The sequence below is a fragment of the Sciurus vulgaris genome, assembly GCF_902686455.1.
Source record: "Sciurus vulgaris genome assembly, chromosome: 10".
NCBI lineage: Eukaryota > Metazoa > Chordata > Mammalia > Rodentia > Sciuridae > Sciurus > Sciurus vulgaris.
Window position 1 is genome coordinate 80,184,052 of NC_136470.1, and position 27,636 is coordinate 80,211,687.

At 33.8% G+C, this 27,636-nt stretch overlaps 1 protein-coding gene across 4 annotated transcripts in view; it reads right to left on the reverse strand.

Annotated features, from left to right (window-relative positions):
- OPA1 (OPA1 mitochondrial dynamin like GTPase) overlaps positions 1–27,636 on the reverse strand; it is an 81,244-nt gene that overhangs the window by 14,071 nt on the left and 39,537 nt on the right. For all 4 annotated transcript variants that reach the window (XM_079101457.1, XM_079101455.1, XM_079101456.1 and 1 more), the window contains 10 exons: positions 27,444–27,508; positions 26,428–26,504; positions 20,031–20,196; positions 17,411–17,563; positions 16,284–16,392; positions 15,619–15,698; positions 12,146–12,286; positions 9,724–9,840; positions 8,817–8,910; positions 7,951–8,061 (listed from right to left, as the gene is read on the reverse strand). In XM_079101457.1, coding sequence (XP_078957583.1) covers positions 7,951–8,061; positions 8,817–8,910; positions 9,724–9,840; positions 12,146–12,286; positions 15,619–15,698; positions 16,284–16,392; positions 17,411–17,563; positions 20,031–20,196; positions 26,428–26,504; positions 27,444–27,508 — 1,113 coding nt within the window. The remainder of the gene's footprint in view (positions 1–7,950; positions 8,062–8,816; positions 8,911–9,723; positions 9,841–12,145; positions 12,287–15,618; positions 15,699–16,283; positions 16,393–17,410; positions 17,564–20,030; positions 20,197–26,427; positions 26,505–27,443; positions 27,509–27,636) is intronic.

A 27,636-nucleotide genomic window follows, 5' to 3' on the forward strand; every position in this document is an offset into this window, starting at 1 on the left:
ATGCACTAGCTTCTATTTCCAAGGATAGGATAATTAAATTATAAAATTTCTAAGGTAATTTTTGAATTGTGCTAATGGGGGGGAGGGGGTAGTTTACAAATATATAAAATTGTAAAAAATTAACATTCCTTTCATCCTTAACCCACCCTTCCAACCACCCAGAGAACTGTACTACACAAAGGCTACTAGGTAGGCAGGTATCAATTCACCAATTCTTTAAGAGCTCTCTCTCTGTCAAAAATATATTCATTTCTTGCTTAATTTTGTTTTTTATAATTATTGCATAGGCCAGTGGATTGTTTTCTGATTATATTTAGGTTTCTGTTCTTTTTTTTCTATTTAAGAACTGGGGAGAATACTCAAAAACATAAAAGTTAAAAAACCAAACCAAATGAAATTTAATCCCAATAAAAATATTTGCCCTAATTTCTCTGCTGAAAAAATGGTAAGCATTATTAGAAGGGGAGAACTAGCGTAATCTCTAGGTTTAAATATGTGCACTGGCATTTTGAAAATCAAATAATATTTTCACAATAGTACATAAACTTAACTTTAAACTGCAATTTCAATCTCTAGATTACTAAAGCAAACTTGTTTTTATTAGTACTTTTAACAAACGCTGAGTTTAGAGCAAAAAGAATATACTTGTTAACAAAGTGTTGAGTACCAGTAGTCTATATAATAATATGGAGAAGTTGATGTCCTTTTAATTTTGTACCAATTTATCAATATCCCTCAATCATGATTTTCAAAAATAAACTCAGGCCATGAAAAATGTGCTCCATTCTAAAAGCTTATTTAGAGTTTGGATCTTCTCATCAGTAACTCAGAAAGCTCACTGCCAGAGCCTCGTCACATGGCATTCTGTGTGTAAATAACTATTTTTCTAACACACAGTTGTTTCCCCAAGGATTACTTTATGTTTTATGTCAACTCTTCTTTTTTTTTTAATTTTAATTTTTTGTGACAACAACATAAAAGCAGAACCTGGCTCATCTATGCAGACTCAAGGTGGAATAATCCTTCACTATCTTCCTTCGCTGCTTTTATCTGTCAACTTTACCTTACTATGAAAAATACTTTTACAAAGGCAGAATTTAAAACTGCAATCACTTTTACCCAGAAAAGATATCTTAAAGAGTTCATGTGCACCAATAAAAAAAGTGGGAGGAAAAAAAAGAATAAATGTTCACTCAATAGTGGAGGGAAGGAGGAAGAGTTAAAGAACCGATAGCCTAAAACAAATTATTTTTCTGGAGTGAACAGAAACAATCTTTCCCTTTTTCCAATATACACATTTCTAGTAATAACCATTCCTAAAAGTGCTTTAAGAGAATGTATTCTAATAAACTTAATTCCTAATAAACATAAAAAGTAAAGTTTTTTTTTTTTTAAATAAATTGGATGAACTGGCAATTAGGAAACACTGGTGATCTATAAATAAGAGGTTTCTATATGCAGCTGAAAGCCAGACTACAAGATATGAGGAAAAGAGTGGGTGAGTATAAAAGTGAACACAGCAAGTGTAAACTGCTGCATGAGAAACGAGATGGCAGTTTGCTGGTGAGACAGAGTAGAAGAAAGGTTTCTTAGGATGAAAAGAACCTTCCTCCTTCCCTTTTAAGTCAAGAGAAGGTGGTTAATGAAGATTCTGCACTAAAAGATCATGATCAAACATTCACAGAACTTGTATAGTATATAACACAAGGTATGGTGAATTGAAGACTGAACCAGATCACTTTGGCAGAGTGGGTTAGTATCAATACAGACATGAAAATATTTTCTTTCTTTTTTTGTTTTTTTTATAAAACTCCATGTTGTTTTTTTAAAAACATTAATTATTGATTTATTTTCATGTGGTGCTGAGGATCAAACCCAGTGCCTCACATGTATTAGGCATGTGGCTCTTTACCACTGAGCCACAACCCCAGTCCGAAAATATTTTCTTTAAATGGTTATTTTGGCTGATTTACAACTGCTATTATTGGGAAGGCTTCATTCTGTTCAACTGAACAACCCACTGGCAGTACCTGAATAAGGTTTTTAATAATGGAAGGAAGGCAAATAGGTAGGCAGGAGGAAAAATAATGGTTTAGGTTCATGATAATGATCAAGAAGGATGTATGGTGAGTGACATAAGAAAAAAAAGACAAAGAGAAACACTGCTTGGAGAAATGCTATAAGCTAGGAGAGATGAAATAGTGTTGAGGCCAAAAAACCCCACAGCAACAGTATTAAGAAACAAATGAGGACGCAGGGCTTATGGTCCTTATGGTTCACAGTTTCCTCCAGAGCACCTTATTCTATTCTTTGTGATGCACCCACTCTTTTTTCCCTTTAAAAAAGATTTCCTTTGGCTGGGCGTGGTTCAAAGAGTTCCTCTGACTGAGAGTTCAAAGCCAGTCTCAGCAAAAGCAAGGAGCTGAGCAACTCAGTGAGACCCTGTCTCTAAATAAAAAATAAAATAGGGCTGGGGATGTGGCTCAGTGGTTGAGTGTCCCTGAGTTCAATCCTTGGTAACACTCCCCCCCCCCCAAAAAAAAAAGAAAAAGAAAAAGATTCCCTCTGGATCTAGATATCTAGAACTCTACAACTCAATGACACTTTAAAATCGTTTTCTTGGGTTAAGTCTTCAGACACAAAATGAAAATGAACATACTATTGTAATTAACTTACCAAATTTTCAACAGTCACACTAACAGATTTTACAAAAGATACATGTCAATTTTATCCCAATTAATAAAACAATATATTGTCTTGCTGTGAAGAGGGAGAACTCATCAAGAGTACCAGTCCAGGAGCAGGTGGTGATGGGTGATGTTGGATGACAAGAGTTACCTGTGGAGCCTTGTCGAAATATTCATGCCAGGGCCAATCCTCTAGGAAAATAGTTTTACATGTGTACATGTAACTTTCTTTTTTTTGTGCAATTTAAAGTCTAATAATCTTTCTTATGATTTTCAATCCAACAATATTTCAGGGTTACTGTTTTTATCCATAACAATACTCAAAGATATGGGAGACATGGGAGAAGTTTAGGAATGTAAAGTGACCACTGGAAATTAATTCAAGAGTATCTTAAAATTTTTCCTTTCTAAATACATTAGAATAAAACATACTGGCTAACTAAGGGTTCCATTTAGCTATCTGCTTTTTATTCAAGTTTTACCATGACAAAGTCTATAGCTATTCTATAAATCAGAATAATGTTTTGAAGTCCAAAAGCATCTTTTTAGATTTAAGTAGCTACAGTACATTGCTCTTCTACTCTTAGCTTTTAAAAATGGAGTCTTAGATCACTTTCCTGCCTTCTTACCATTATTTCAAAAACGCACTAGTACATTTGTTTAATAATGCAATTATCAAATAATATTAACTATGAAGAACAAAGTTTTCATTATAAAAATGATTTGTTACTGAATATCTGGTAGCTCAGTACAAAAAAGACTTCGATCAATAGACTGTATGACTAAGTTTTAGCGTCACAACTGAATCTCATGCAGACTAAGATACAAAGGTTCTATCTTTGCTCCTTTCTAATTATCCAGAGAAAGCATAGGATGAAGGATAAGAGGAGACTGGGAACCTGAAGAAACACAAAGAGGAGCCCCAACAGCATTGTATTCACCCAAGAGAAACAAACTTTAAGTTTCCAGAAACAATTGCTTGCTGTCTGGGAGATGCTCAGGCATCAAACAATAAAGAACAGTCAACAGAGGCAAGAGGCCTAGCACGCTGCTGTGATTCCTTCCCTCTAATCCCTCTGAGCTCCAGTAAAAAGGCCAGCTGTTGCCACCTCGTGTAGGGAGTCAGCAGAGCAAATTAACTCGGGGGTGAGGGGGGTGGGGTGGGGGGGTGGGGGGAGGATTGAGGATATTGGAAAATTCTAATTTACCAGCCTCTTTAGTTATACTGGTTTTAACATTAAGGATATCAAACTATACCATTACAATACGCCTGTACAATGGTAACCCAAGTAAAGAAATTTATCACTGTTGACACTTTTCATTGGTGAATATGAAGTAATACACTGAAACTTGTTAGAAAACATTTCAACACTCCCAATCTAGCTCAACAGAAAGCCAACACTTAGAATAATGGGCACTTTGTTCAATTAAAGATTCCATATTTGTCACAGGTTGACTTTAGGACTCTAAATATGAATATACCACACTGAAACACTTCCTGAATTTTGGGCAACTTAAAGGCTACTTAATTATGGTGTGATCTGACAGAGTATATTTGGAGATATAGTTATAAAGAAAATTAATTCCTTTAATCTGTTTATAGGTTGACATACACTTTGGAGTTCTTTTACCAAGATGTTTTATCAAAGTTTTCATATAGTTTGAAACTTTTTAAATTATAGAAAGTATACAGGATAACTGTAAAGATGAAAGTCATCATCACTAAAATAAATGTATGGCTTTCTGACCCACCTTGTGGAGGATACTGATTAACAGTTAATCGTGGAAGCATCCCAATAAAGGACAATTCTGTATAATTATATTTTTCAAAGGCTTGAATTTTTTCCCCCAAATTAGTTCAGCACAGTAATTAAAAGACCAGGTTGAAAGTTGAGCAATCTAAATGAATGTTAATGCCTCTTTAATTCTTGGGTATCAATGATTACACAGAGACTACCAAGTAACACTTGGGCTTTAGAGAACAAAAAACAGAAACCTAAGTCCCAAACAATTTATAATAATGGTCCAAACACTCACAATAACCTAATTAATAGCTGGTACAATAATCACAGAATAAAGAATAAAAAAGCTCCATGTTGTACTGATTAAACTTAGCAACAAACATATTAGCCATTGTTACCAGTGCCCAGAGACTCAGTTTCAAAGGTGGGATGGGGAAGAACAAATTACAACAAAATTTGTGAAATCTTAGCACTCTTACTTGTTTTATATGATGACAACCACAAAACAAATTTGGATTTTATAAATGATAAAATCTGAATTGAGCCATAATACCAATCTTCACCTTTCTGAAGAAGATATTTAAAAATCACAGTCCATTTCAAATAGTTTAGACATGTTACTGAAAATGACAATAGCAGTTCAAATGGATTTCATCTAAGTTGACACTGTATTTAAAAGGCTGTTAAAAAAAAAAAAAACCTTTGAAATGAATCTTACTACAAAATCAAAAGAATCTCATTAAGGTCATAATGGATATATTTCAATACTGGACAGTTCTAAGTATGGATAGGTACTGAAAAAAAGGAATCAAGGTACACAGATGAGCTATGTATCTTATTAAATCGTTCATGAAGTAACTCAGTCTTTTGATATATTCAGGTCATGTTTTCAAATGCCATTTTCGATGATGATCCCTATATTAGTTATAAAACCAGAAGCCTTTTTAAAAACAACCCTTTGTGAAGTCAATCTCAGACTTAAAAAAAGTTGCAAGAACACTACAAAAAACACATTTTTTCCTGAAATATTTACTGCACTTATGCCACATAACCCCCAAATATTCTATTGTGTATTAGCTACAAATAAGGATATTTTCCTAAATAATCCCAATTTAATAATCAAAACTTGAAAACTAATACTGATGTATTAGTACTCAGAAATGCTCAGATCTCATCTAATTTTCACTGATGATCCCATTAATGTCCTTTAGAAAAAAGGCAAAAGTTCAGGATCAGATACTGCATTAGGTTTTCACATCCTTTAGTTTTTCTCAGTCTTTCCCTCTCTCTCGTGGTCCTGACAGTTGAAGATTATGTAGACTGTACTTTAATTTGGGCTTTTCTGATGTATTGTTATGATTGGATTTAAGTTATGCATCTTTAGTAAGAATATCTTGGAAGTGATGCTGGGTTTTCTCATGGCATTCTGTAAGGTGGCACATGGTTTTGATGTGAGCATTACTGATAATATTAACTTGACCACTTGGTTAAGGTAGTGATTGCCAGGTTTCTTCACTATAAAGTTACTGTTTTCCCTTACAAGTATTTTCTGTGGAGATATTCTGTGTGTTCATATAAACATCCTGATTTTATATAAACACCTCTGATTTTATTTATTTATGTATCTACCAATTCATGGATTCTTATTTCATTCAGTGAGTTAAGATTTATTACTGTCATTATTTACTTTGTTGCCCATATTGTCCCAGGTATGGCCAGTGAGAGCCTCAACCGGGCCTTTATGTCCTGTTAACATGTGTCCATCACCCTTCAAGCACTTCTTTACTTCTAAATCCTAACATACCCCAGACTTTTCCTGTCCTCTCTCTGCATATCTCCACAGATACTCATTTCTAAGTATGATTACTCTACTGTGTGCTTCCTGAGACAGTTTTTTTCCCCTCCCCATTTTTTTTTTTTTTTTTCTCTTCTTAACTTAGCTTCATTTTAATAGTGAATGTGGTATATCTTCTCTGGAATGTGGAGAAACAATGTACTACTTCTTATGTACTTATTTTAAAGTAAAACTGGTGAATCTCTAAAGCAATTAAATGATTTAAGACCAGGTAAGCTTCAGACTGATAAAAATATGAATGCATCAAAATGTTAACCATCCCCACATTATGCTACTCTTCACTATTTTGAAGTTATAATAAAAACTCTTGATAGCTTCTCTTTCTTCAAACTCTATAAGCCAACACACTACCCTCTAAATAGTATGCTGTATTAGAAACTTTAGTCTGTAAAGTAGTAACTGTTAAACTTAAAATTTCTGACTAAAAGCATCCGTGACTATGTTCCCAAGAGCTACGCAAAAATAAATAATAAGGTAAAGAAACTTTCAAGACTCTTTTTCAACTACTGGATAAAGTCATGGCTCATCTCCATTAGTGTGACTGATGAAGTTAAGCCACTGGTGAAACGCTTGTTTAAGGATATTATTAGATACATTAATACCACTACAATTTTATATGTATAAAAGGAACACTATAAAGTCATAGGACTACTTTCCTTTAAAAACCACTAGGAATACTTGGCTTGACAGTACACACATTTGAGTTAGTGATATTCTTTCTTTAAATAATCAAATTGGGAGTGGAGGGTATAGAATTATGTAGGCTCTATTATAAAACATTAGAAAAGACATCATTTTCAATCACTCAAAAGTATATATGCTGATAAAATTCATTGAAATATTTTACTGTGATAACCATCCTGATGAATAAAAAATATTGTAAACATCATGACAAGGACATATCTAGTACAAATTTAGCATGAAATTTTAAACCAGGGACTTCCAAATACTTGCTGAACAGATTCTCTCAACAATTACTAAGATAGTAGTCATAAGTAAAGGAGATAAGGCTTTGGGTGATTCTCTGTTGAAGATACAACTAATAAATGCAGTTTAGATCTGAGTGCAGGTTTTCTGTGTTAGCACAAACTTAACTAGAATGCCAGAGTGGTATGAAAAAAATCTAAATATACAGACAGATGACTAGGAATAGAGATGTAAATGTGTGGATGAGCATCTATACATGTTCACACACATACAAACACAACACTATTTCCTAACTCTTTTTACTGAGAACGCCTGGGAATTGTGATATTTCAACAATAATGAGAATATCCTGTTCTCAGATCTTGATTTCTAAGTCTCTAGAAAATGGAAGCTGGGTTAGAGAATGAGCTTGGAACATTTTGCTATGTGGAAGGATGATACTGAACAACAAGTGAAACTTTAATGGAGTCTGAGGATTATATACAGTAACTATCAGTGTTTGTATTCTGCTTTGAGTAGTTGCTAGAAAAATCCCTGTTTCGAGGAAATACACATTAAGTACTTGGAAATGATGGGCTTTAAATCAAGATCTTATTCTGACAGTTCCAAGAGAAAAAAAAGTTCCTTGTGGATAGATACTTTAGCTTTCCTATAAATTTGAGATTAGAAAGATTAACAAGACAATGTAAAAGGTGAAGAGAAACAGGAGGTAAGTCTGAGGGCAGGGGGAACTACTTACTGAGGTCTTCTGCCAGTTGAACTCGTTTACCAGTCAGCAATTTAACTTTCTTCTCATTGTCTTCAGCAAAATCTTCCAATACCTCTTTAACATTTTTCTCTAATCGCCTAACTGTTCAAAGTAAATAAAAAACTTGAGGAGCACCGTTTTTGTGATGCAAAGGATAATAAAATTAACCATAGATGGAGAGTAAGTTCTTATGGTTTATCATGTTAGATCTATTCTTAAGTTCATATTTCTCCCAGTTATAGAGAAAATCTCTACCATTATCTAGCACTTTAATCAACATGAAACTGATAGATATTCTCAGATGATATATCTTAAGCTGTAGAATTTTTTTAGTATTTTTTTAGTTGTAGATGGATACAATATCTTTTCTTTATCTATCTTTATGTGGTGCTGAGGATCAAATTCAGTGCCTTACACATCCACCACTGAGTCACAGCCCAGACCCAGCTGTAACATTTTAATGGAAGTGCAGATTTCCCAAAAATCTTAAGTGTTGTTTCAGAGTCCATTCTTACTGGAATTTTTGCAAAATGAAGGATGATACTTGGTATGCTTAGCTCCCACCTTTTTGAATTAAAATGTATTTTTTAGTATTTTCAGGGGAAATTATAATTTTCAGTTTTTCTAATAAATCTCTTTTTAAGGAAGTATTTTGGCATTGTTTTATTAAAAATGTCAAATTAGCCAGGCATGGTGGAGCACTCTTATAATCCCAGTAGCTCAGGAGGCTGAGATGGGAGGATCACAAGTTCAAGGCCAGCCTCAGCAATTTAGTGAGACTCTAAGCAACTTGGTGAGGCCCTGTCTCAAAAAAAAAAAAACAGGTCAAATTAGAAAGCAGTTTCTACATGGCTTACCTTCAGTGTTTGTAAGTTGCTGCCGTAAAGTATTTGCTGTGATAGCAAGCATGCGCTGTATTCGCCAAAACAAGACCACATCATTGCATTCCAGCTGAAAAATTAAGTAACTAAGATTAACAAATAAAAGTAAAAATGAAAGCCATGATTGTAAATACATATAAACACATATGTTGTAAACATGTTATAAACACATATATGTTTTCATTTCAACCATGAAAATTATGCAAGAAACTTATTTGAATACAGATTTATTTTAAGCTGCTGAAAACAGAAAAGCATTTTGGAGGTCTCATAAACACTAACAGCTTTTTCAAAAGGATATTTAAAAGTACTTTATAAAGAAAATGCTCAAAACGCATCAGTCTGCTGCCATCTAGAGGTTACTTATAAGAATGTTCTAAACTATAAAACAGTTCAAAATGACTAGTTCTTTGAAAGAATCATTTAAAACAAGATTCTAGCAATATGAAGAAAGAATTTAAGATATATGACAGATTTAAAATAAAAATTGCTTTGCTGTATAATTTAAATTATGCAAATGGATTATTATGCTACACACACACACACACACACACACACACACACTCATTTATAGAAAGTTAAACTCCGAAGAACACAAAAATGCTATCTAAAATGACTTCTAAGCCTGAGGAGTGTAAGTGATTATTTGTTTCACATATTTTTTTACATTCTTTAGAGGCACTGGGAAAGATACATATGGTAGATGCAGTCGCTACCAAAGTGGCACATATCTTAGAAAAGATGAGTTAGGATATCTTTTATAAATTATATTTTTCTAGATGAACAAAAGACTTAAAACTAACACTAAAATTAAAGTTTATTTTTAACTATCTTTAAACAACTATTGCTAAAAAATATTTCCCTTTGTTTTGGAAAACCTTACCTCAGAATCTACAAAATGCCTTTGGTAGTAATAAAAGCCTCTTCGACAAAGGTTACAATGGTTTAGAGCTGTTTTTAAGAAATGTCTTCTATAAACTTGATGCCAAGTATCCTTAATCTAAAATAAGAAAACAAAAACTAGAGTGTTATTTTATATCTTCATGTTGCTCAACCACACTGAGAAGTTGTACATAAAATTTAATATAAAAATGTTAATTAAAAGCAACAGCAAGATTGTTATTTTATCAGCCCTTTCTATTCACTTACATTGGTTTTCAAGTCAAAATTACATTTACTAGTTTATGTATTTCAAAACATGGAATGCTTTAAATAAGCATGTTGTTTTATTCAATCAGTCTGTAGAATAGATAGAATGGGAATTATTCTTGCCTAATTAAGGCTAAGGAAACCAAGGCAAAAAAAGGTTAAGAGCCTTGCCCAAGGGCAGAGTTGGGACCAGGAATCTGTTCTCCTAGGACCATGTGCATTAACCCAACAATATTTCCTTCTTTTTGGTACTGATTGAACCCAGGGGTGCTTATCACTGAGCCACATCCCTGGTTCCTTTATATATTTTATTTAGAGATAGGGTCTCGCCAAGTTGCTGAAGCGAGCTTTGAACTCACGATCCTCCTGACTAAGCTTTCCAAGCTGCTGGGATTACAGGTGTGTGCCACCATGCCTAGCTAATATTTCCTTTTTGATAATTAAATATTACGGCTATCACACCAGAACGATCCCTACCACTTTATTACTACATAATATTATTAGAGCTTTCAATGCTTCTTCGTACCTATTGTCTTTTTTTTAATATAAGAAGAATAATGCTACATACATAGAACAAATATCACTAACACCATTTGACAGATGGGCAAAGTGGGGCTCAGAGAGATATCAATTACTAAGGTTAATGTAATGAAACTGTATTACAATTTACATCTCCTGACATCTAATATTCTTGTCATGGTACTTAGCTACTTATTTTAGATTTTTATAAGATGTACTAAACAAAGTGTCACTTGAAAAAAAAAATGAGATTTCTCTTGCTAAGAGAAAGGAAGATATATATCTCCAATCCATATAGCCTTAGATACAGGCAAAAGCTTAAAAAAATCATATAGCATTTTCCATTCCAAGAGAAAATTCTTCCTACTGTATTAACCAAAGCAACATAAAATTTTAAAGTATCAAACTGAATATAAGTTGAATATACACAAAATATTTGGGATCAGAAGCATTTTAGATTTCAGAATATTTTTGGATTTTAAAATATCTGCATCCGTATAAGGAGGATACCTTGGGGACAGGACACAAGTCTAACCATGAAATTCACATACACCTACACACAACCTGCAGGTAATTTTACACAATGTTTTTAGTACACCTGCATTTTGACTACAAGTTACATGAGGTCAAATTAGAATTTCCTTTTTGTGGCATCAATTTGGAGCTAAAAAAAGCTTCAGATTTTAGACGACATCAGATTTCTGAATTAGGGAGGCTCAGTCTACACAACTTTGTGTTAATGAGAGTTAGGACCAAATGTGGACAAATTAAATCTATGCTCAACTAAAAATCTCATGTTCAATTTATAAATAATGTTAGTTTTATAACAGCTTTAACTGCTTTCATGTTGACCAATTTTCTTGTTGTGAAATTTAAAGCAAGTACACTCATTCCTGAAGTGCAAAACCATAATCTTTAAAAAATCTTATGGGTAGCTCTGAAACTTTTGTATGACTGCTCTCCCCACTAGATTTACTTTTCTAACTGGATTTCACTTAAGCTAATTAAAATGAACCCCTACTTTCTAGCAGGAAATGCAGGACTGGAAAGTTTTGTTTTTTAAAAATTTGTTGCAAATAATTATTATGAAGGCAAGCAAAAGTAGCTTGAAGTATGAACTGTCTTTGTTCTCATATTTACCATACATGAAGAAAATGAGAAAACACAAGTCTTATCCAAGTCAATAAAAAAATTCACATTTTTTCTAAATATATCATAGCTAATTGAGTTATACTTGACTACAAAAGACACACAATGTATATACAGAAATGAACCATATTTAAACAGAAATTCTATTTTGTAATCTAAAACAGTGTGATTAAGGGACACAGATCTGGGTCAGTTTCATCCTTTTTTGTAAGAACTGCTGAACTTGCCCGAGAAAATTCAATTTTCCAAATTTCAATTTTCTATTTATAGATTATCCTTTAAAAAGCAATATCGAGAATAATATTTCTTCACACAATAACTTCATACAATTGAAATGACCAAGCTTTTGCATCAGCAAATGTGGAAATAATCAAAGTAAAATTAAACACTTAGACATCTAAGTTACACATTAGAAGCAGTAACACTGTACAGAACAAAGCAATAATTAAGAAAGCAGATTTGTCTTTTTTTTCAGTAATATTTATTACCAAGCTTGGATCTACTTCTACTCCTCGGGATTCCAGGTTCTTTCGGACGGTGGTTATCTCATCACTTGCCAGATAAGCTGGGTGCTCCTCATTACATTTCAACATCTTCTCCAATTCGTTCTTGGTTTCATTGTGAACAGACTTCAAAATATTGAAAAGAGGACTATGCTTAGATGTTTATAATTTGGCACTTGTAAAAACAGAGTCCAATTTTAATAAGTACATCACTATTGCCTAATAGGTGACACAAGCTTAATCACAATAAGAGAAAACACAGTATCCTAAGATGAATATGGGTAAGTGATCTATGACTGCAAAGCAATTTGCCTTATGAAAGGGGAAAAAAATAAGAATTAGACCTATTTATTACATTTTTACTTTTGCTGCCATGTTCTACTACTGAAGCTATAGCATTAGGTATCTTACTATATACTTCTTTTTCTTGACCTTAGGGTATACTTCAGGTTTAGAGAAAAGAACCCTGAAAACAAAAAAGGTGATGCTCTATAAATGCTCACAAGAAGTCACATCTGTTGATATATGTTTTTTTTTTTTTTCCTGACTGAATACAAAATGCTAGTTAGGCTTTTTAAAAAAGCCTTTTCATTAAAAATTACACTTCAGACTGTTCCTGTGAGGTACCTAACATTCTTAAATGATTCACTTTCAGCCTCTTCTTTGTAATTGTTCATAAAGCTCAACAAAGGAAGAAAACATAATACACATACATATATACATTGTAAGTTTGAAAACAAGACTTTTATACTGTGCCAAATTAAATTTATCTCATCATTTTTCAATTCTTCATTCAAAACTTTATGAAAAAAGAAACTTACCTGAATAAGTTACTACAATAAGACTGCTTCAAACTGTACCACAACTATGGCATATAAGAACTTAAACAAGAATTAACACTTAAATGCAACTAATTAGCTTGTAAATGGAAGTACCAATTACTACTCTCTGAAGATAAGGCACTTTAGGAGAAATATTATTAAAGAGAAATTTCACTATATGCTTAAACATTTCTATTCAGTCTGAGATAGGACAGGTTGGGTTAGGGTTAATGGGGTTCCCTCCACTTGCCCTGGCCTGTATTTTCACTTCTACCTTTCTAGCCATCACCCACTCCACTGTTACCATGACACTTAGCCTTCAAAAGACACTTTCTCTTATTTATCCTGAAAATTAATTCAGATCAGACAAGGTGAAAATGTTTCAAAGGGTAGGATTTTCCTAGAAACCTAAGAAAAACATAAAATAAAAACATAATAGTTTTTTTTTTTTCTTCAGAACATGTAGCATGTATTTCTAATATTTTATCACAGGACAATTTTTTTTTTTTGTCCTTTTCCTGCTAAATCCTGTCACTCAAGAGACAGAACTGTTACACAGCTACCTAAACTTGCAATATGAGACTTCTCAATCTCTCCTACAATTTGTTTTTACTGTAATTTCTGAGTGTGAGGTCTAGAATGGCAGTTTTCAACAGGGAGTGGGAAGGATAAAAGGTTAGAAGAGAACTAGACTCGGTGAGTCTGGAGGCTATCTTTTGAAGGAAACTAAATATGCATATATAAAAACATCTCCCCAGGTGGTTCTAAAGCACCTCCCCTCCACACCCTAAATTTATGGCCACTGTTCCACGTTGGCTGGGTACACAGGCTGCCCGGTAACTCTGGGGAGAGAAGGCCCTTCTCTGAAAGGTTTTCATTCCTCTTCTAAGCTTACAGATCTTTTGCAATGATCTTAAAATGAATTTCTTTATTTGTCTTTAAGATCTGGTAAAACAATAGCAACAACAACAACAACAACAACAACAAACCAAAACAAAAAACAAAAAAACCCGACAACCAGGAATCTTTTCCAAGTTTTTGCAAAGGATATTTACCACTAGATGCTGAGGCAAGTTCTGCTACTGTTGATTGCTATGGATATTTTAGGCCCAATTTCCCTAAGTGTGAACTGAAAAATCATTCAATTTTCTCTTGAGTTTTATCTGTCCTACAACAGCACTTTCTAATCAATCAGTGCCTCTTCCTGTCTCAAAGTCAGAAGCCTTTAATGGATCCCCCAGAAATCCTCCTCTGATAGATCCCCTTCTCTCAGCCATGTGTATGGTAAAGATAACTGGCAACCTAAACACATGCATGATTCAATCACTACTCTGTCTACCTTCCCAGCTTAATGGCTCTTAATGAGTCATTCTCTACAAAAGTTATAATAGGAGAAAAAGAAGAGAGAGGAAGAGAAAGACAGAGCTTTGGGGAGGAGGGGGAGACTGTATTCAGTATTTTGAGTCAAGTTGAGAAATCGGATAGTTTATGAAACAAGAAATGTGTGAAATTAGAAGAAAATAGGGTGTTGATTATATAAGTCAATTAACTAGTTAAAATGAAAATAAAAATACAAAGAACAAAGTATATGTTCTTTGGCAATTTTTCATTATCTTCCAATTTTTCTGGTCTTTTTTTTTTCTCAAAGTGGATACAAGAAACAAATCAAGAACAGAAAATAGATTGGATGTTACTTTTTTCTTACAACTTCATTTGTTTGTGTATTTAAGTTCTATATTCTATTTAGACTCATTTAAGGAGAAAAGAACAATGGTATAAGACTGAATGCTAGGCAGGAAAACAAGCTAAAAATAAAGAAGGAATATAAGTGGGAAGGCAGGGATGAGAACTTTAATGACATACATTTTCCTGCAATTTACCAATTTTTAGTTATGTATAATTTGGCTTTACCATTTTGTTCTTCTGAAGTGCTCTTTCAATGTTAAAGAACAAATTCTATAACTCTATGTCCTGTGAATTTTTATATTTATATTGCAAACAAACAAAATATACAAAGGAATAAAATAATTTGAATAGACTGCCAACAGAAAAATCCAGAGAGAACAAAATATGGCAAAAATCATTATATTATTTTTCTTCCTAATTATAGTCTATACATCTTTTGAAATCTTCTTCATTTTTTTCCTGTTCATAATTCACCTTTTTTTTAACCTCAAATAGGGAATTGAAATAAAGTAGTCAACCACGAAAGGGGCATGTTTTATCTCCCTTTTCTTTTACTAACACAGTTACTTGACTTTTAAAAAAGTTTTTTAGGTGGTTTAACCTTTATTTTAGAGATTCGTTATATCTTAGAAAGGCAAATATAAATTATTCAAAATACCTAGGATTAATCTAAAGCCAGGCAAAGATTACATTTTGCTGGGGGTGGGTACTGGGAATTGAACTCAGGGGCACTTGACCACTGAGCCACATTCCCAGTCCTTTTTGTATTTTATTTAGAGACAGGGTATCACTGAGTTGCTTAGCACCTCACTTCTACTGAGGCTGGCTTTGAACTCGCGATCCACTGCGATTACAGGTGTGTGTCACTGAGTCTGGCCAAAGATTACATTTTAATGCTTGAATTAAAATGAACAAAATTATACCATTATGAGACCACAGAGTTGATTTTACCTGTTCTTGGGTTCGATTCTTCCAGTATAACCACCTTTTTCTCCAGTCTGGGCCTATCATATTTTCAATTGCATTTTCAGCTAGGAAAAAAAAAATATCTCAAATTAACTCATCAAAAATTGTATTACTTACCAAGAACATGAATTATTACTTAAAAGGTCTTACTTTCTTTACTATTTCATATATCAATATGAAATCGGTTGAAATAAAGGAAAAATGATGACTGATATGGACACATGAATAAGAATTATATGTTTAAAATCTATGAAAAGATGGGTTGGGGATATAGCTCAGTTGGTAGAGTGCTTGCCCTGCAAGCACAAGGCCCTGGGTTCGAATCCCCCAGCACCACCCAAAAAAAAAAAAAAAAAAAAAGTGACTAAAATCTATGAAAAGTACAATTGCTTATAGAATTCCTCAAAGTACAGCAACAAACTCAAACTCAAATATTCTGAGTTATATCTTCTTAGAGTAGGAATACATATAAACATCATGAATCTAATTTATTTAATCTTTTTAGTAGTCATGAAACACTTGACTGAAAAATCCAACAAATATTCAACTATATTAATGATAAATACCTTGAAATGTTTTATTTTTACAGGGTTCACTACTACTTCACCACTACAAATGCTCTTAACTCAGTAACCCATGTTCCTACTTACTATCCTTGAGACGAGCTTGAAGAGCCTCTTCCATAAAATAAATAGCTGCATCCCACTGCTGCTTATCAGAAATGGACCGGTCTTCTAAGGCATTGTGCTGAATAACTCTCTGAAATACAAGCAAAGAAAAAGCTGGTTTGACTTAATGTCTCCTCATTTCAGTAATTTTGTATCAGTTTAGTAAATATTCAAAATAACAGATGTATTTAAAATAGCATAAAAACACTTCCCTTCTATAAAAATACAGGAGCTCTTTCTAAGAAATAAACAGTAGAGATCCTTTCCTGGCTCACATTAAACAACTTAACTATGAGTGAAAGGGAGGTAAAAGTTAGAGATAGGTACGATACACACTTAAGTACATAAAATGTATTTAGGGGTCAGTAATTTAGATCATCTTTACCTATCTTTTTTGCCATATGAATTATTCATTAGTATTTTCAAAAAAAGAGGAAAAATTAATAACCATTCATTTCATTGTTAAGAGCAAGAAAAATAGTAATAGGGTAAATAAATGCTTAAAAGGTTTAGACAATCATAAATGTTAGATATTTGTTTTAACTGAAAATTGGTTTCAAAGTTTTATAACTTTTGAATGAATGGATGCAAATGGCATCATTCTCTAAGAAAGTCTTTAAGGAACTTTAACAAGAATAAAGTTTTCAAACATGAAGACAAATAATTACAACTAGATCATAGTGAGATACATACTTTTCTAGAGTACTACTCAATTCTTTCATTCAGCAGTTTCTCTCATGACTCTCTAAGCACAACACATACTTTTAATAACGGTTTGATTATGGTTTGAATATTAGATGTTGGTCAGAAACTAGGTTTTGCAGTCTTAGCAGGCCCTGGATCCCAGTTCTGCCAATGACAACTGGACTGACCAAGAATTACATCAAATAATGCTTGCAAAATGCTTAGCAGAGCTCTTGGCACAGGGCAAGCACTGAATGCATGGTCGTTAAAGATTTTAGACTTAGCTATCTACACACTTAATTTAGCTATCTAAATTAAGAATATAATTTAAATAGTCATATAAAAATAGTCTCCTATAGAAAAATCTCAATTTGAGAAATCATATAAAAAATAATGCTGACCTTCTAATTAATAAAATGACATACCAAACTATCCTCTGCAAAGTCATTCCACTTGTGGCGTTTAATACTTTCTTCTTTAACAGCCTCTTTAAGCTTATCAAATATATCATCATGTTCTTTTCCCTTGGGTTCTGTCATGAAGCGAGAAAATTCTTCTTGTAGAGTCTCCCAAGCAACCTACAATTATTTAAAAGAAAAAAGAACTGTGTTTATACTACATACTTTAATATACGACAAATGAAATCAAGTCAAACAGATGATAAATCAGTTTATTAGGAAATATATACGAAGGAAAGTACATTAATAAAAAGGCAGCAAATATAAACTACAGTCTAGAGCTCTCACACTGGTAGTGGGCAAGACAAGATTGGCTTCCTAACATGTTTGGTCAGATAGGCACAGTGTTTTATATTTTTAGAAATTAGTCACCAATATTTAAAAATTGACTTCATATAAATTTTATGGACAATCTGGGAATATCCACATTCCACATGACAACACCTGATAGAGTTGAATAGGGGCCACCTCCTTTAGATGAGGTTTGCATTCAAAGTCTGCTAGCAGACTTAATTAACTTGTTTATCATCATCATCATAATCATTATTTTGGTACCAGGGATTGAACTCAGGGGTGCTTAACCACGGAGCCACATACCTAGCCCTTTCTATTTTTTATTTTTGAGACAAGGTCTTGCTAAGTTGCTTAGGGCCTTGCTAAGTTGCCAAGGCTGGCTTTGGTTTTCCATCTTCCTGCCTCAGCCTCCCCAGCCACAGGGAATACAGATGTGTATCACCACGCCCGGCTTAGTTAACTTGTTTATTTCAACCTGTAAGACATCTGGGTTTGCGTGCTTCTTCTACACCATAAAAAGTTCAAAATTTCTTATTGAGTCAACTATTTCACATCTTTGCCTTTTAGCAAAGACATGAAAGAAGGCATAAATCACTTTCAAATATAGCTTGAACACATAACATGATACAAACATTAGTCACCATTGTATTATAGCTAGCTTCTTCCCTTTTAATTAACTGATTAATTAATTAATTAATTTTTGTACCAGGAATTGAACGAAGGAGCTCTTAACCACTAAGCCACATCCCCAGACTTTTTTTTAATATTTTATTAGAGACAGGGTCTCACTGAGTTGCTTAGGGTCTCACTAAGTTCCTGAGGCTGACTTTGAACTTCAATCCTCCAGCCTCAGCCTCTCAAGCCACTGGGATTACAGGTGTGCACCACCCCGCCTGGCTTATAGCTAGCTTCTAATTATCTAGTGAAAGGAAGAGTACAGCATTAAAAAATAAGAACTAAATCTACTTATGATTAAATGGGTTTTTAAATGTTGGATTTTGTTTATCACACCCTCATTTTAAACACAAGAAGTTTAAAATGATTGTCAAAAGGGCACAGTGAGTGGTGGGGTATTAACATCTGTACTTTCTGACCCTCACCAGACCCCTGTTCTTTCCATTGTGCCTAAGGTTAAGAGCAGTACTTGGCAGGAGACAGAATCACTGATGTTTTTATGACCACTTACACTTCTTGAATCTCAGGTATGAAAATATCCTCTCATGGGACAGGGCCCAGAAAATTGTTAGAGCCAATAGTGAGGACAGCTAGTGAAGTGGTGGTAGTAGCTCCCCAATTTTTGTTCAGGGTAAACATGGTGAGAATTGTTTGAGGTTGAGCAACATGCAACTTAGGCAGAAAGGCTGCAAGAGTTCCTAGAAAGAGAGGCTGGCAGAAACTCAGAACAGGGTTAAAGAAGCCCAGGAATGAAGCAGGACAGGAAAGAGGAGAAGTCATGCCTGAATAATTAGAAACTGACACTTTGTTTTTAATGTCAGTATGAAAAACAAAATTGCTGTTAATGTTGACTCCAATTCTGTGAGCAACCTCACAAAGAGCAGTGACTCTGAGCTAGAACAATCACTCATCATAGAGCGATGTGTAGGACAGATCAACCTGGACAGTGATGACAATCATGACAGCAACTGCATTTCCTGAGTAGTTACTACAGGTCAGGCATTATTTAAGAATTTTTTACATAGTTGAACTCATTTAATCCTTATAATAAAGCTGAGGTAGGAAACAGTATAAGTTCTATTTTTTTAGATGAGGAAACAGAAAGGTTAAACAAGTAGCCCAAAGATCACACAGCTATTAAGAGGTTCAACCAACTACACAGGTAACAAAAATGGATTCCTTAAGGTACTTTTTTATAATTCTTAAAGTCTAATCTGGCAAGATCCTAACTGAAAATGATTAGTATAATTTGAGCCCAGTAAAAATTAATAAATGAAATGATTGCTTTATTAAATGTTTTCTTTATAGAATCTCAATCCACAGAAATTGTTCACTATATTTTATATTTAAGCAAATTTTGCTGCTTTTGTTAAATGTTATCTTTGGAAGAAGAATCAATGCCCTCAGGCAAACACCATCCCAATTAGTAAATTTTTATATCAACAGTAGCTGGTAGCAACATTAAGGTTAGTTCCAACAGACAGATGAGGAACAAAGCATAAATGGAGTAAAAGGTCAAAAAGATAGAGTGGCTGTGGTGAGGATAAAACCTAAAATTCACAGCTCCTACTCTCTTCTGATAATGCTTCTTACCCATTTAATTAAATTATATCCTAACCTCTACTGCTTTATTAGGAAGCTGTTTATCAGTCCACTGTTTAAGCTTGATATCCACTGTGGTATTAAAAGTTCCTGAATTCATCGTTTGTGCAGCTGGAAGATAGATGTTTTCAATCACATGAGTTGATACTCTTTCCCACAAAGACTGTTGAAGGATTTCCTCCCTGAAAAACAAAACACAATTATAAGAATATCAAATCTAAATATAATATTAAGTTTCTAAAAACAGCTTAATGTATCATTAACTTACTATAAGTTGCACATAAAGTTTTGACATGTGTATACATCTGAGAATTACAGCAATTAAGATAACAAACATATCTATCATCCCAAAGTTGGAACCGCTCTGCGCTGTCACTATAATTAATATTTTCTAGAACTTTAATTTTGTCTTCTTTTGCTCAGCATAATTATTTTCAAGTTGTATGTGTTAACAGTTTACTTCTTTTTATTGAGAGAAGTATTCCATTGAACAAATTTGTTCATCCATCCACCTGTTGATGGACACTTAGGCTGTTTCTAATTGTTGGTTATTACAAGTAAAGATGCTATGGAGATTCATTTACAAATCTTTGTAAGGATATATGCTTTCATTCCTCTTGGGAAACTATCTCAGGAGTGAAATAGCTGGGTCTTTCAATAATTGTATGTTTAACTTTTTAAGATATCACCAGACTATTATACAAATGTTTGCACAGATCAGACCTGTTCTGAGGCAGGAGCAGGAAAAAACTCTAGTGGTCAGAGACTGGACCCTGGTCTTCTGTTCAGTTTTCATACACCTTCCTATTTGTATTTATAATGGTATCTCAGTAGGAAGCCATTGCAAGATCCTTTTATTTCACCGTAAATTTACCCACGTTTTGTCATTACTTGGTGACTGAATGGTCTTTGTCCTTTGGGCATTAGTGATGTATTCTTTCCTTGAACTCTGGTTTTCTGGTTATAACTGAACAAAGACCTGAAAGTTGACCTGGTGAAACTAGTGGCTAAGCTCCTTGCTTTGCTTTTGGGCAGCAGAGATGTTTCTGGCACTCTGAGCTCTGTGGCTGTACTACAGGATTGACTGAGTTATGCTGAAGACTGACCATGGGATAAGCAGTGTGGTTTTTTGTTTTGATTTGGTTGGATTTGGTTATGGGTCTTGTTTTGTTTTTGCATCCTATTATAGTAGAACTTGGTTCAGGGGAAACCAAATAAATATTTTCCTGTTTTCATTTTTTTTTTCTTAATTGAAATAATTCCTTTTTCTTATTTAGTAATCTGTTTTCTTAAAAGGTATTGCAAATATTTTCAACTTGATTGTGCATCTTTTATATTATTACCTTAATCGTGACCTGTTGAAATATTTTGACCTGTTGGAATATTTTAAGTAACAGTACCCATAATATCCCTATGCTTTCTGCTGTGGTCTGATAAATTGTAAAAATTTTGTCAATAAGTTTTGTCTGAGACTCTACAGGAATTAATATTAGACAAATAAGCACATGAAAAGATACTCGAAATTATTAGTTATTAGAGAAATGTGAACTACCACGAGATCCCACTATAAACCTACTACAATGACTAAAGCTAAAGACTGATCCTACCAAATGCTGGTAAAAGGATAGAGGACACAGAATTCACTTTCTTTGCTGGTAGGAATGTATAATGGTGCAAGCATTTGTATAACAGTCTGGTGATATCTTAAAAAGTTAAACATATAATTATCGAAAGACCCAGCTATATAAGTCTAGGATTCTGTAGACCAAGAATCTACATCCTAGACATACTTTCAAATAAACTGTAGCAAAATCCAGAGTATCAAATTTTGACAAGAGTGCTGTTTTCCATTTCAATCCATAACAGACACCTGCTTATATAGCCTCTCCTACCCTTTCATCACTGAGCTGCTGTCCTCTGTCCCAGACTCCTACTGTTCCCATACATCACTATTTTTAATGGGTCCCCAACACTCAGTTCCAGAACAAGTAAGGAATTTTACATTCTCACTCTTTCTCTGTTTCTTGTATTTCTAAACCTTTCTGGCTCTCCCTTAAGGACAGTGTTGTCCTCAAGTTTACTGAGTGGAAGCTGTCAGCAGTTAAATATCCTTCAGAGTTGGGAAGGAGAAGCTATGTTTTCCTCACCCCACAATCTCTCTTCTAGATCAGTCCTCTACTCTCAGATAAAAACCCCTGTACTGTGAGGTCACCCATCTGGTAGTACCCATCTGCTATCCTTCCTGTTGCTATCATCTAACAATTTCCCCAGCATGTTCTATAGGATTATTGATTGCTTCATTGTAGGTTTTTCTAGCATCTGGGGATTCGGTCTACAAATATGCAAAATGCATATAATACTAGTTTTCTTTTACCTTCTTTATCTCCAAGAACTTTAACCACTTTAACTAAGAAATATTTTTCAAAGTGGATTTTTTTTTCTTTGAAATAAGAGGCTGGTTGCAGTGGTGCATGCCTATAATCCCAGGCGACTTGGGAAGGTAAGACAGGAGGATCCAAAGTTTCAGGCTAGTCTTAAAAACTTATTGAGACCTTAAACCTAACTCAGCAAGAACTTGTCTGAAAATAAAAAATAAAAGGGGCTGGACTGTAACTCAGTGGTACAATAACTCCTGGGTCCAATCTCTAATATCCAAAAATAAATAAATAAATAAATAAAATTTAAAAAGAAAACTTACTCAATATAATAATTTCAACCAATATAGAGAAAGTAGTAAGTCCCCATAATTTCTTTTCTAGGAGACACACACTTTTCATAGTTTATCATTAAAAAGTTATAGTGCTTACATAAGTATTTATGTGGGTGCGTGTACTTACACAAGTGGATCATAATATTCATACTAGTTCATAAATGCTTTTTGCAAAACTTAATGTATATTGTATATGGTTTCCCATGTCAACATTCTATTATTTTTTATTGGCAGCATAGTAATCTATAGGAAAACCAACTACCATGTAATTCCAAATAGAAAAAAAGGTTTATTTTTTACATTTATAAACAAAACCAAGGTGAAGATTCTTCTGTGTTCATTTGTGTCAAATATATCTTCATTTTCATATATTCCTACTAGTAATTCCTAGTAATTGCTGGATATAGATGTATTCACTGCTTAATGAACTCTTCTTCATTACCTACCCATCAAAGCACTCAAATCCTGTCAATTCTATTTTTTTAGGTAAGCACTTGACTATCTCCAAAATGGCTCCTCTTCTCCACCTGCACTACCAGTACCCATATTTAAGCCAACATCACCTTTTACTGTATCAGCCAACTGCTTCCTTACTTCTAGTTTTCTCCACCTGTATTCCATTTCTATATCACAAAGTTCTTTCTAAAATAAAAATCTGATCTAAAGCTCTTCAATGGCCCCCACTCATGGGATAAATTCTAAGCTTCTGAACATGGCTTGTAAGGGTTAGTAATCTGGCTGACATCTATTGTTCTATCTCTTGCTTCCTGCCTCCACCTATATGCTAAGCCAGAGGACACAGCTACCTGGCTCACCTCTCTTGCTTTTATGGCCTGGTCTCTGTGACACCTAACACCAATGCACCCATTAAAATCTCTGATCATAATATTGTAGATCTTCAATTCCTCAAACTTGAATTAGGGGCTTCAACTGTGCTTTCCTATCTTACTTTTACTTTCATTCTTTTAAAACTAAATTAACATAAACAATAATTTTCACCAAAAATTACATGAGTACCAGAGTACCTTTCCCCCCACCCCAAAGTCTGTATCTATAAAGTCAACCAACTCTCTTACTGGAAAAGACATATATTTGTTGATGGACACAGGTTAATGATATGCCAATATCTCCTACTTATACAGGCAACTGGTTCTTGAAAATCAAGTATATCTTGTAGAAATGCTGACAGTCTACAATGCAATGTGTCAAATCAAAACCCCAACAACTTTCTTAAAACATAACTAAAATACAGTACGATGTCTACAAATAAAAAATGATCATGTTAGGAGCTAAAGTACTCATAATACTGTTTCCAGATCACCAAATACAGATCAGTCCTGTGATTTAAATAATTATAGACATTAGGCATGTGTCTTAAAATATTACAAAAGATATCATGCGGCAAAGAGATACCAATAAAAACTTGTAAGGCAATATCAACCATGTTACAAAAATTGTGTTTTTAGTGTAGTGCAGTTAAATTCAATGTGGCATGAAGTTAGGTTAGGACTTGTTCTTGGGATTTGTGTTCTTTTTAAGCTCTAGAGTCTGAAAAAAAAAAAAAAAAGTTGATGAAAAGATGACAAGAGAATTGTCTGATCTGGCAGCTCACAAAAATGATTCTCTAGTAGCCAGATGTCCCAGCTCTCACCTTTGCCTTCTCAATGGGTAATGTTGCAGTACAGGTTTCTTTGTTCCTTCCCTATTCCCTTTTAGTCCACTGGTATTAAATAAATTAGATTTATCTTCTAGGTTTGCTTCAGTGTAGTTATTCTTTAATTTCAGTATTGCTCTGTCCAAACAAAACTAAGCTTTCCATTTGATGATGCCAGAAATTAATTTGCAGCAGGATCAGTTTTCCCTCCCATAAACTACAACGTTCTTTTAGTTTATAAATCATTTTTATGAGCATTACCCTCACACAATCTGACAAAGCAACTAGTATTATATTTACATCTATACACACATATGTATGTATCTATGCTTCTTGCAAATGCAAAAGCTAACTGACTTACACAAAGCCACTGCAATGGCTTAAAATACAAATAACAAACATAACAAGTTGTGCCATATATATTTGATTAATCAATCAACAAATATAGATAAGACCAGATCTCTTTTTTTTGGGGGGGAGGTGGTAAGAGAGATTAAAAAAAATGGTCAAGTACTGCCAGGTGCTAAAAACTATAATCCTAGCTATCTGTGAGATGGGAATGGCAAGTTTGAGAGGCAAGCCTGGGAATTTAGAGAGATGTTTTGGTCAGTTTTTTCATTTGCTGTGACTAAATGACCCTACCAGCTCAACTATAAAGGAGGAAAAATTTAGGAGTCACAGTTTCAGAGGTCTTAGTCCATAGAAGGTTGGCTCCATTCCTCAGGGTTCAAGATGAGGCAGAATATCATGGCAGGAGAGGGTGGTGAAGGAAAGCAGCTAACACCACGCTGATCAGGAAGCAAAGAGAGACTTCACTCTCCAGATACAAAATATATACCCCATAGTCATTCCCCCAATTAACCACTTCCTCCAGCTACCACTCAGTTAATCCCATCAGGGACTAATTCACTGATTAGGTTAAGACTCTCACAACCCAATCACTTCTCCTCTGAATCCTTCTTGCATTGTCTCACACATGAGCTTTTGGAGGACACCTCACATTTAAACCATAACAAGAGACCTTATCTCAAAATAAAAACTAAAAAGAGTTGAGGAGATATTTGAGTGGCAGAGTACTCCTGGGTTTGATCCTAGTATAGGAAGAAAAAAAAAAATATCTAAATACTAAGAGAAGAGGATGTATCATTACTGAGGAAGGGAGAGCACTGAGTTGGGACACTAGTGAGAACAAATTCAAATTTAAGGACTAGACACTGGTGTCTTGACTTGGGTGAAAACCTTTAACTGAGCAAACAGAATAAATACAAAAAAAATTTATCATGAAGGATGGTAAGAATAGTTCTGCTATAAGAATGATAAATTCTTAAAAATATCATGGACCATATATGGAAGGTAATTTAGGCACAAAGAATTTTTTAATTAAGATATGACTGCAAAAGTTTCAAAGCTATTTTTATACAGCGTGCTTGAGGTACATATAAGTTATTTGTTCATAATGCCCACGCCAACAAATATAAGAATGTCCAAATTTACATAAAACAAAATGAAAGTGGTACTTCACCTTAAAAGAGATTCACATGAGAATTTACCTTAGGAAAAATGCTGAAGACGTAAAAAGGTAAAAAAAAATAAAAAACACATCTTGAAAATGTGATCTGTATACAACATAGCAGGTGTATATTATAGAAAGTAGTAATTATTCTTACTCCAAAATAAGAACTTAGGAATATTTAATACTTTTTCTTTATAAACCAATTTTCTTCTCTATGAGTAATCTAACAACCAGTTCCAATAGATTGCTATTTATGTGAAGTATAATTTATGAAGACTTCATCTAAATGATTTTATAAAAAACATGATTATACATTTATTAATTACAAAGTAAAGAAAAGCCAAAGATTTTAAAAGACCATGTAGAAAGCTGTCTTCCAGAAATTCAATGGTTAGATTACAGCAGCAGGTATCTTGCAAAGACATAATTTTATGCAACAATAAACACTGCTTTATCAATTTAAGTTTGCATATTTCTTTTAATTCAAATAGTAAAGTCACTGAGAAAAGAGATTAATGGCAAAGTTGAATACTCACCAATGTTTCGGTGTAACCTGGCTCAGACTGATAACTTCATCGAGGATCTCATTTTTAGCTTTTTCAAATAGTTCATTCTAGGCAATACAGATACAAGTAAGTTTTTTGTAAGATAATAAATTTGTCCTGTCATGATTTTCAGGAGAAACCAGAAGAAAGATTTTGGTAGGATGGGAGGCTGAGTTTACATTTAAATATGTGGGACTAGCAAAAATGCTCTTGTAATATAGTCTTTACTTTTTAGGAATACCATTATGCAGATAAGGGCAGAGAAAGTGATATAAATACTGATAAATGTCCACCTTACTCAATTCCAAATGCAGTGTTTCATATAGCATCTGTTTTCCTAAGATTTCCATATAACCGATGTTATATGAAACAAACAATATTTATCTATTTAGTGTAACAGTAATAGTAAATGAATGCTGTTTTACAACAAATGGCTTTTTTGGGGGAGGAGGGGTACTGGGGATTGAACTCAGGGGCATTTGACCACTGAGTCACATCCTCAGCCCTATTTTGTATTTTATTTAGAGACAGGGTCTCACACTGAGTTGCTTAGTGCCTTGCTGTTGCTGAGGCTGGCTTTGAACTTGAAATCCTCCTGCCTCAGCTTCCCAAGCCACTGGGATTCTAGGCATGCCTGCGCCCAGCAACAAATGGCATTTTAATATCAAGGAGAAACTATATTCCGTTTCCATTAAATCAGAGTCCAATTCTCTAAGGAAAAATGCTGAAAAGGCAAATTTTTAAAAAATCTTGATTACATAAATATTCTATGACCTTTAAAGAATATTATTTAACTCTCAGAAAAACATTTCGACACTTGTTTTGATATCTTATGATTCAACTGTTTTAATGATATATAATAAACAATTTGTTTAAAAGAGATAACTGTTCCTGTTATAGTGAAAACCAAAGCAATTTAGCTTCCAGTTTTCTCTCATCAACATCAATTCTGTTAGAATACAGTAAATTAAAATATATACAAAATATATGAGATATCCATATATTACCCGGTCAAGTTCTCGCAGGCGAGGATAGTTATTCTTCCACTCAGTTTCAAGGTTAAAACGTGTTGCTGAGGAAGAAGTGAAGTGTTTAAGTTTATGATTCTCTTTCTTTCCAGATGTAATGGTGAAAGTCTATCTTGCATACCTTCTGCATCAACCGGATTTCTGAGGGCATGCCTCCTTAGTACTCTGGGCT